Here is an 11297-nt window from a genome sequence, read left to right as displayed (position 1 = left end):
TGAAATATGAAATATATATAAAAATTTATAAAATTTAAAATTTTATCTATTTATAATTAGATTAAAACTAGAAAATAGAAATGTAAATGTTACATCTGATTTAATAAATTTGAATTTAAAATGTTTTTCTGATAGAAGATATATGATTTTATTCATATGTGGCTTATAACAGCGAACACTATTTTTTTTTTAAGACATTTGAGGTGAAAATAGAATTATAATAAATATATAATGTTATAAATTTAACATATTGTAATAACATTTATTTTGATATAAATTGTAATAAATTGAATGCAGTTACTTTCATAATCATAAATTTATTACAATTAATATCCATGAGAATAGATGCGTTTACATTGTAAGATTAAAAGTAGGTTAAAGCAATCATTGAGATTAAAGTACTTATATAATTGTTTAATCACAGATTTCCCATACAAAAGTTGATCTCGTTTTGGTCGAGATTAATTTTTAATCTCCTTAAAAATGATGATTATTTTTCTGTGCAACTCTGCAAATAGCTTAATATCGTAAATTTTTTTTACGATGCTAGAAAAATTGAAAAAGATATGTCAAAATCAAAACAAACTTTGAAAATGCCAAAGTTACCCACATTTTAATAAATTTGTTTAATAATAGCTTTGTACATAATTATAACTAAATTTTGTTAAATTATTGTTATAAAACTATTAATTAAATTTATATTAAAATTTTTGTAATATATTATATTATAAAATTGTAATTAAATGCTTTATTTACAGAAATTCATGAAACATACGAAACATAACACAATAAGATAAACGTCAAAAATTATCTTCAGTGTATTATGTAAACGATGGAGATTAAAAATGCAGATTAACTTAATCTCGTTCTCTTAATCTCACAATGTAATTGTAGTATTACAATTCTCAAGTGAAAAAGGCAGCTTGTAGCTTCTGTTGAAGGAAGGCCGTGTTTTCAGTAGAGTACACCGCAATGTACAAAATTGGAGAGGCTCACACTAGGCAAAAGCTCCTGAAGGCGAGTGCTACGTGAGTTCGAGTCCTGGAAAATTAGTTAATATGGCCAGTTAAGTGAGTAAATAAGTATTAAATTAGATAATTCAACAACATATAGTTCGTTTATTTGGCATTTATTCAAACAAATGGCATTAATCGTAATACGAATGTCAATAAATACCTTTCAATTGGTGTTGTAAAGTTATTGAAATAACAAATTTATTGTTATGAAAATGCTTCATTTACATTTTGCAAGAATTAAATACTGAACAAAATCAGACTTTGATAATAGGTATTTATTAACAGACCTTCATTTATAATTAAATCATTTATTCAAATGAATTCAAAAAAGGTCAGAAATTGGTTTTGTTTATTTTATTTATTTGAAATTATAAACTTTAAAAATAAAATTTGCTTAATATATTATAGTTTCTGCTCTACTATCGTGGCTATATCAACTCCTTGTATACAGTCTATCCTTAGTCAGTAATTACTATTTAGCAAGAATAGCCTCACTTTCACCACTCACTTATATTCCAATTTGGTTAAGATATATTTGTTATCTAAGTACTAAGCCTTATGTATTATAATGTATAACTGTATTTCCCTTGATGACTGGCATGGGCTTTTCAATAGCTGAAATTTGTTTATTTTGCATTCCTAAGAGGTGGTTTTAATGGGTTCAAGCCTCACGCTGTGGCTTTTAATGATTTCTACCTACCAGACAACAAAAAATATATTATAATGTGTCATAATCAATTTAAATCAATTATTATATTTTAAATAACTGCAGATTAGAGAAGAAAATTTCTTCATGTATTCATGCATGGACCATGTAACTATTTCAGGCTGTGTGCTAGTTCGAGTAAATTGAGGTAAAGTAAATTTAAATTTAATAGGGAATTTTTGCGCTGCACTTATATACACATTTATTTATTTATTTACTGTTTTCAATTTTTCAAATTGATTTATTTATTTAATAAACATCTTTTAAAATTCACAATTTTTATCTAATTTATCCTATTCGAAATTCTGGTAAATAGCAATATTCGCTGCCATACCGACAAAATTTACTATTTCACTCAATTAACTCGAACTTGCACACGGCCATAATGAATAGTAAAACTCAAACTGAAATTGAAATTTTATTATTTAGTACACATTATTGCATTACTGCTGCTGTGTGAAATGTCAAAAACGTAGTAAGTATTTTGTTTAAAAACACGGCTTCTGAAAATGTTTGTTTACGATTTGGTTCGTCCGATTATTTATATAAAAATTCATTGGCATGCTTTTACCGCAACTTATAGAAAAAATATTTGAGAAGTACGAAAAGTTACGGCAGGAACAAAAGTTTACTCGTAAGACCAAATCATTTCTGCTTATATTTATTCATTTTATTGAAATATACACACACAGCTGCTACACAAAAACAAATATTTGTTGAGTTGAATGCTGTTTTTGGTGACACTTTGAAGCGTGCTTTGGGAATCCTCGACGAACAAATTATATTGATATACTCTACGGAATCAGAAATAAGGGAAATTGTGGAAATCGCGGATAGAAATAATTCGGCTCAAGTTTATAAATTGTTTTCAGGCATAAATTTTTGCCCTTGTAAATATTTTGCAAGCAATGTGCTAAAAGTCAATATATTGAATATTTCGCCAACATATTCTTTTGACAATTCACAAAACACAGACCAGGCTTACACTTGTGAGCACGTTCTAGCATTGCGGCTAGCCAAACTGCTATGCTCCTCTTGTGTACGTAAAGAGATTTTAGTGGCCAATAAGTTTAATTTTTTGTTGCAGCAAATGTGTATTGACGATTTTTAATGCAACACTCAAAAATTCTTTATGAAAAAGGAATTCTAAAAAATTTGAACATGCTCACGCAATCACAATACTCTAATTTTAAATTTGTCGGACGTTTGGATAACATCAAAACATTTTATTCAGGTATTAAAGCTTTAAATTTTGGAGAGGTTAGTATCAGTTAGAAAAATAATATATTAAAATTTTGTATTGAGTACGGATTATATTTGCAGTACGGATCGTTTCAAATTACTGATGATGGTTTTCGAGTTACTGTAGAAAATGGCAAAACGATACAAGCCAGTTTGTTTATTACCATGTCGTGTTTTTCAGAATATCACGTCGATGGCATTGTAAATTTCAGCATAAATATGAATGTTATATCAGAGTGTTTGGGTATATTTTCTGCCACTAATTGTAGTATAAAGATGTTTTACAAAGGTCACTCAGCTCCACTCATAATAGTGCTTGAACCACATGATGAAGATAATATCACAACGGAATGCGCAATTAAAACGACAAACTACGAGGAGCCCATCGATTTTTCATTAGATGAAGATAATCCTAGTCTTAATGTTATTTTTATACGCGGACCAGATTTATCAAACATTTTTCATGAGCTGGATAAAGCCGCTGAAGAAATAGAAATAACCTTATCACCTAGACGACCACATTTCAAAATTGATACTTTGGGGGTAATGCAATCTGAAGCTAGTATAGAAGTTGCAAAAACAAGTGATATGATGATGTTATTTAACTGTCGTGAAACAACAACTGCTCGTTACAACAGCTCTCAAATTCGACTTACACTGAAAGCTTTGTCCGTTGCAAGTAAAGTAGCTATCAAAACAGATTCCAGTGGTTTGCTTGAAATGCATTTTATGATGCAATCAGAAGACCGAGCAGAAATGTATGTACAATTTTATATAACTCCACAAGCGGATGTTTGAACTATTTTTATGTTATGATATAAATTTTTTTAAAATCAATTGTCTTGTTTTCATTTGTTATAATAAGTGCAAATGCTTAGACAGATTGTTAAATTATCGATAAAATACAACAATTTGATGCATGGGTTGGTGATACTACCTATCAAAAACAAAATTGAACCTACTTAACCGCCAATTTCAGTTAAACGTGATGCAAATGACGCTGATCTTTTTGAGCGATGCTTTTTCATCGAGCGTTGGTGAAGAAGATTCGATAGGGTAATTAGGAATATACTGAATTGCCAGGCAATAAATTATATGAGAACACTTGAACGTTCAATTAATACCTTTAAATAGTTATATATATGTTCGTTAGCTCCGTCTTTCTTTCGTTAGCTCGAAAGTCTATAATTACAAGGGGTACTATAAGAAATTTTTTATAAAGCTTTCAGTTTGTTATAATAATAAGAATTAAGAGTAGTATTTCAATTATTTTGCCCTTTTCGTTGTTTTAATAGAATAACCACTTTTTCATTAATTCGTGATATACCAGATGCGTTCCAAAAGCAAATAGGGCTTTTTATAAATAATAAAAAAAATATTTGAATAACTGCTCCCTTTTTGACTGAATCCAATGATTTTCTAGATTATGGACTGTTACCGTTACAATATTTTTGTATGGCTTTTACGTCCACAAAAAGTAAAAAAGAAAAGCCGACAATCATACGTGCCAAATTAACATATGCGGTGATTGGTTGGGCGTTAAAATATGAATTTAATCCAAAAATCAGTGAAAAGTGTTGAATACACCAAAAGTTAGAAAAACTAAGACCCATGTTATGTACTGTCACGGGTGTATCAAAATTCGCTCTTTCGGGCTGTGACGAAAATGCATGTTATGCAGAATGTCACATTATTTTTTCAGTTTCGTATTTTTACTATTACTTTGGTACTATTTGATTGTGCTTGAATTTTAAAGGAAATATACAAAAAAACACAACACAGCGAGGTACAGATAGCTTCGGCCAAAGTTAAACCGACATTTGTTTTTTCTCTTATTCTCAATTTTTAAATTTGCATTAAAAGTAACAACAATTTTAAATTTGTCATGCCCGTGACACTTTATAACATGGGCCTAAGATAATGTTCATTATTAGTTTAGTGAGGTAAGAGGAACACTTTTTAAGGGAATTAAAAAAAATTGTTATTTTTGTGTTAGAGCATTTAAAGTTACTATTGAACTGACATTAATCCGATTCTTAACAAGAAGTAGTTATGGCTTTAGACTCGCCATGTAGTTTATTTAAAGTCGTATTATCCTGTTTGTGTTTCTGAGATTGGTAAACGTAAATAATTATCAATTGTCTGGATAAAATCACATCGTCACTATCATGGCAACTGCATAGGAAATGAGTTTGAATCGAGCTAAATATTAATTATGTTATTTTAGGTGTATTTATATAAATCACTGCCAGAAAATCCTGTTTTGTCAAACACGCACAAATTTCGTGGTATTATTATATTTGCGTCAAAACGAAACAAATCTGGCCACCTGTAAAATCATCTATTAAAACTAGTTGACCGAAAACAACAAACTATGTCCCTTATATAACCCTTATAATCATTGTCTTATACACAGGCATACCTGCTGCTCAAAAAGTACTCGGATTTTGTAAATAAAACACACAAATTTAAATTTTATTCCAAATTTATTTTATCTCCTTCAAAATATGCTTCTTCTGAAGCGATACACATATGCCAACGCTTAACCCAATCTTTCATACACTTTTCGTAGGCCCGTGAAGGTATGACTTTTAGTTCCTTCAGCGAATTCTCTTTTACCGATTCAATCGACTCAAAACGCTTACCACGAAGGGGCAATTTGAGTTTCGGGAACAGAAAAAAGTCACACGGATCCAGATCTGGCGAATTTGGTGCGTGAGCGATGACAGTGGTGCCGTGTTTAGTCAAAAAATTGAGTACAACAAGAATTTTCCATAGTAAAAATCACTAAACGCACTTGAGGTAGTCTCACATTAACAGCTGCTGTAAACAAACTAATTGACGGATGGCGCTCAAATTTGTACCATATGTCAAGAAAGGGCGTACCAACATAACAAAAAAAAAATGTTTGTAACGGTCTATTACTTAAGGAGTAGTTAACAAACAACAAAATCAGGAGATACTTTTTGAGCAGAAGGTACATAAGGAGTTGATATTCTGACTGATATTCGACGCTGTTCTTGGCAGCTTTGTTCTGCATTTAATTAAATCCATCTTTGAAAACGTCGAAAAAGTTTCGGGAACTGATATCGCAACTCTCAAAAAATTTTCAAAAAATATATTGATTGAGTAGGTTTTGACTCAAGAAACCCTCAAGAAAAGTATGTATGTAGAATATAACATAAGGACATTCAAAAATACAAATAATACAATTAAGAATTGCTAAAAATGCACAAGATAATTTTATACTTAAATTAAATTGAATAAAGTATTCGTGTTGCTGTAAAGCTAGCTAGACTTTCTTTGTATGGTGACAAAGAAGCTTTATTAAAATTTAGAGGGGTTTTTGAATAACAAAGAAAGAAATAAAGGACAAACACAAAAATTTATTTTAAGTCCAAACAAATTATATACTAATTAAATAAAAATTCGATTATTCCAAAGACCACTGATGAAGAGTACTTGGCAATACTCGAAACAGCGTTGTATGGTCAGCCAAACTTCAATAAAATTAAAATAAATTTTTGTGTTTGTCCTATATTTTTTCTTTGTTATTTAAAAACTCCCTGAAATTAAATTATAATTATAAGTTTCCAGCTGTGGTGATTTTCTAAAAAAAATCCTTAAATAATGATTATTAAAGGAGAAAAAGCATAAAAAATAATTAGCAATTTGTCCATTCTTTAATTTTTAAATTAAGCAATATACATCGGATATACTCTAATACTACATTTATATTCTGAGATTAAGAGAACGAGATTAAGGTAATTTAATTTTTTATCTACAGCGTTTACATTATACATTGAAGATTAATTTTGACGTTATGTTTTGCTTTGTGTGTTTAACAAATTTCTGTAAATAAAACGTTTAATTAAAAATATATACAAAATAATTATAATATAAATTTAATAAATTGTTTTATAACAAAATTTGTAACAAATTTTAGTTATAATTATGTACAAAACTATTAAACAAATTTAATAAAAATTTTTCTCACTTTGGCATTTTCAAATTTTTAATGTTTGTTTTGAATCAATTTTAACATTTCTCTTTCAATTTTTCTAGGATTGTAAAAAAATTTACGATGTTAGAACATATGCACAGTTACACAGAAAAATAGTCACCATTTCTAAGGAGATTAAAAATTAATCTCGACCAAAACGAGATTAACTTTTGTATGGGATATCAGAGATTAAACAACTAGATTAGTATTTTAATCTCGACTATTGTTTGAACTAACTTTTAATCTCACAATGTAAACGCAGTATTAGTCTCGTTCTCTTAATCTCACAATGTAAATGTAGTATTATTTATAATTTCTTATTTACTTTTATATTTTTTCCATACTGTACATTGTGTTCGGTTTACAAAATAATCTGGTCACCTTATTTTAATGTTGTTTTATTCGCAGCGTGCAGATTGGAACAAATTCATCACTTGCTGAAATTGTTCTGATGCGATAAAACAATTCATTAATATAATTTTAGAAAGGGATGAAGCTGTAAGTTAACTTACTTTTAATATTTTCTATACATAAACTAATATATATTTTATTATTTGTTTATTAGCGGTGAAAACTTTCGAAATCCAAGTGATATATTATCAGACGACGAAGATATGGATGAATTAGGTGACAACGAAGAAAATGGTGACTTTCCTATACCAATAATTCCAGATCTGAACGATTCTGATGAATTTGAAGAACCAGATTTTGAGGGCGATGGTTACAGTTCCATTTCAATCTCAAGTACAGATTCTTTAATGGATGATAGTGATGAAGAAATCGAGATGTCAAAAACTACAACTAAATCTGTTAACGCAAATGAAAATGATGACTCTAATCCCAGAGCTTCCAGTAGTGGTGATGCCCAAAAATCGGCTGTGTTAGAATTAAACGGAAGTGATGAAGATGACGAGACAGTAAAGGCAATAATTGCAGCTATAAAGAACCCACGTACTACACCACCAGATATTAATTTAGAAGACTGTGTAACAGATGTATGTTTTCATCCAGAACAAAACATTATTGCTATAGCAACCGTCACTGGTGATGTTTGTCTATACAAATTAGGAAATGAGAAAAATACACTTTTACGAACAATAGAGGTGCATGCTAAGTCATGTCGTGATGTTGAATTCTCAGAGGATGGTAGAAATTTAATAACCTGTTCCAAAGATAAATCAATTATGATAACAGATATGCAGACAGAACGCTTAAAGAAGTTTTACGAAAGTGCACATGATGATGCAATTAATAAATTACATGTGCTTGATGAAAATTTATTCGCAACTGGCGATGATAGTGGCACTGTTAAATTGTGGGATTTACGTACAAAAAACGCAATTTTCGCACTCAAAGAGGTTGAGGACTACATTACTCAAATTCTTACAAACGATGCAAAAAAATTGTTGCTATTCACAAGTGGTGATGGATATTTAACAACAATTAACATAGGCGCTAGGTAAGCAAAGAAAAAGTAAGATTACATTCTTAAAATATAGCCATTGAACATCATATTCGTATATGGGAAGAACTAATAACTGCACACTGTCTATCAGAAATTCATACTTGAAAGCTAAATGTAATTGTTTCAGAATTATTAAGATTTGCGATGACAAAAAGAAATCTGCTATACCAATGTTTCTGCTTTTACAGTTCTAAATTATTTTGTTTAGGGATATGCATAAAAAAAATTTCGATTTTGTAAAGAATCGCGAAGAGATCCAAACTATGAAAAAGAAAAGAAGTCTATCTAACCAATTTCCAATAATCATTTTAACTAGCTAATTATAAACATCGCCTTGACACCATGATTCGTTCAAATTCTACGAAGTTTTCGTACTAAAACGTTTTAAAAGCTAAAGGAGCATTCTTTCTATTACAGAGGTTCCTACTAAAATTATGTTACAAAGTTCAAACTCTATAGAGTGAGGCAATACCAATTGTAGCGCCTATTTGCTTACAGGTGTTCTGAGTCACTTAGCGTCATTTACTTAATTTATTGCTTAATTATTATTTAATAGAAATGAAATAAATTCAGTATGTAATAAAATTTTTTTTTTAGAAAACTTTATGTTCAATCCGAAGAATATCAAGAGGAGTTTACTTGTATGGCTACATATCGTGGTGACTCAAAATTAGTAGTAGGCACTTCGAAAGGTCGCCTTTACACATATAATTGGGGACAATTTGGGTATCATAGTGATATGTTTCCTGGCATAGATACACCCATTAATGCAATGATACCAATAACAGATCGCATTAGTTGCATTGCAAACGAAGACGGCCACATACGTGCGTGTCACGTTGCACCCTTCCGTAATCTGGGTATTGTCGGACAACACTCAATGCCCGTAGAATGTTTAGATATAAGTGCAGATGGCGAATTAATTGCATCAGCTTCACATAACAATGATGTACGGTTTTGGAATGTTAAATACTTTGAAGATTTCGGTGATATCAAGTATAATGAAAAACATAATAAAGCTAAAGAAAAACGTCACAATTTGCCTTCATCAAAATTTTCAAATGCATCAGATTTCTTTGCAGACTTAACTAAAGAACCTACAGCAAGTGATGAGTAAACTGTTTAATACCTTTAAATAGGTATTTTATATATTGTTAAGAAAACTATTAAAAATGTAATTATAAATTTATTTTAAATAAATTATATATATATGAAATATTAATTTTTTATTGCTTAATTTCTTGTTTTGTTCTAATCTATATTGGAGTCTTTTTTATTATATATCATTATATATATAAATTTTAAGTGAAACCATTAGAGGAAAAGAAATATTTACTTTATATTCACATCTATACCCAAACTAAAATCATTTGATCAACTTGATGGTAAATTTTTTTTCAAATCTAGGATAATTCAGTCTTAATCAATTAATTGAATATATTATTGTATTGTAGTTGGCAGATTTTTCACGGCACATTGCCAAAAACCCTATCTACCATAAATATTTCTTTTATTGCAAAAAATGAAGTTTTTTTTATAGGTAACTAATAAAAAAATCGGCAATTAGACAACCAGGCGTATATATATAGATTGGTTCTTATCTTCCATGTTCTATATATATTTTTTATTATTTTAATAATAGTGATGAGTATTTTGTAAATTAAGTGATCTCTTCCGCGGTATATTTTTTTATTTCTTTATAAGATTACATTACTTGATCGAACGTATAAAAGTATATAAGAGAATACTTTCCTCTTGCTTCAAGAATAACTTGCAAGATATTTTAAACATTTTACTATAAAGAGAACGATTGTTAAACTTGATATTTTGTTAACATTGTACTTACAATGATGCCGTATAATAACTAACGTATTAGGTTATTATGCAAACATTGAAGATTTCAGAAAGTGGAAAACAATAGTAAATAGATGACTTTTGACGAGTTGCGGGCAGTGCCAGTGCAGAAGCGTTATAAATTTATTAAAAACACAATATGTATAATTTTTTTAAATTCCAATATTTTGTTAAAAATGTTTTATTTTACAGTGTAATTTAGGTTGTATAACTTTAAAAAATTATTCTACTAGTAATTTATATTGCATGTTTATTAGTTTAATGTTGTACAAATATTTTGTGAGAACTTTGTGTATAATATTAAATAAATATTTTCTAAACAGAAATAAAAACGAAACAATTGATTTGTTGTTACCACTGACAGTGAGCCAGGGATTATCTAACCCGTATTAAAAAGCATAGAGTGAACCAACAAATTATTTCCATTTCTGCTTTTCTTTAAAAATATACTTTAAAATTTCACTACAAAAATTTTTTTAAAGTAAAAAACAACAAAAATACTTTTTTTTCTTTATATATCTACTGGCTTTTATAATGCTAAAAGCTCAATACTTTGCTCGTATGTTGCTAAATAAGTAGCTACAATAACTTAAAAACTAATTTTTCTTTTCAAATAAATAATAAAATTTAAGCTTACAGTTTCTTAGACTTTGTATAAACTGTGAAGTTAATAACATAAAAAAATAATACATAATTGAATCTTTTATAAAGAAAACAAATTGCACAATTAATAATTGCAAATAATAGTTACACTATTTAGTAAATATTTTTTATAGATTTTTATATAGATGTAGAAGTAGCTTTAAAGATCTGCGTACATAATAATTTCGTATAATTTGAGTAAAATTTTGAATCGTTTCCTTGGAATGATATTGGTTTAGCATATATATAAATACGTGAAAAAATCATTAAAATCAAAACATTATTATGAGAATCTTTGAGAAAAGATTTTTATGACATACATAATTCCTTTATAAAAACTATTGTGCTTCGTGAAAAGGAAAAAAAACT

General features: G+C 28.8%; 2 protein-coding genes across 3 annotated transcripts; both read left to right on the top strand.

The window, feature by feature from the left end:
- Nucleotides 1–2127: 2127 nt before the first annotated feature.
- LOC119673843 (cell cycle checkpoint protein RAD1-like) lies at nucleotides 2128–3795 on the top strand. 2 transcript variants are annotated; one of them, XM_038084924.1, is made up of 3 exons: nucleotides 2128–2197; nucleotides 2810–2982; nucleotides 3046–3795. In XM_038084924.1, the coding sequence occupies exons 2-3, from the start codon at nucleotides 2833–2835 to the stop codon at nucleotides 3760–3762; spliced, it is 867 nt and encodes a 288-aa protein (XP_037940852.1). In that variant the 5' UTR covers nucleotides 2128–2197; nucleotides 2810–2832; the 3' UTR covers nucleotides 3763–3795. The 2 variants fall into 2 exon arrangements, with proteins under 2 accessions (XP_037940852.1, XP_037940851.1); XM_038084923.1 differs by lacking the exon at nucleotides 2128–2197 and adding an exon at nucleotides 2253–2356 and having other exon boundaries at nucleotides 2415–2982.
- A 3558-nt stretch (nucleotides 3796–7353) lies between these two features.
- On the top strand, nucleotides 7354–9643 carry LOC119673837 (WD repeat-containing protein 55 homolog). The gene is made up of 3 exons (XM_038084912.1): nucleotides 7354–7465; nucleotides 7533–8426; nucleotides 9030–9643. Exons 1-3 carry the CDS (start codon nucleotides 7458–7460, stop codon nucleotides 9547–9549), a joined length of 1422 nt encoding a protein of 473 aa, XP_037940840.1. The 5' UTR covers nucleotides 7354–7457; the 3' UTR covers nucleotides 9550–9643.
- Nucleotides 9644–11297: the final 1654 nt, after the last annotated feature.

Source organism: Teleopsis dalmanni, chromosome 2 (assembly GCF_002237135.1).
Source record: "Teleopsis dalmanni isolate 2A chromosome 2, ASM223713v2, whole genome shotgun sequence".
In the NCBI taxonomy this organism is placed as follows: domain Eukaryota; kingdom Metazoa; phylum Arthropoda; class Insecta; order Diptera; family Diopsidae; genus Teleopsis; species Teleopsis dalmanni.
This window is presented reverse-complemented; position numbering and strand designations above follow the sequence as displayed.

Excerpts from the sequence above, each read along its gene's own strand:
- LOC119673843 (XM_038084924.1), top strand. The coding sequence starts at position 2,833 with ATGCAACACTCAAAAATTCTTTATGAAAAAGGAATTCTAAAAAATTTG. Across the intron at positions 2,983-3,045 it reads AAGCTTTAAATTTTGGAGAG|TACGGATCGTTTCAAATTAC; the intron begins GTTAGTATCAGT and ends TTATATTTGCAG.
- LOC119673837 (XM_038084912.1), top strand. Across the intron at positions 8,427-9,029 it reads ACAATTAACATAGGCGCTAG|AAAACTTTATGTTCAATCCG; the intron begins GTAAGCAAAGAA and ends TTTTTTTTTTAG.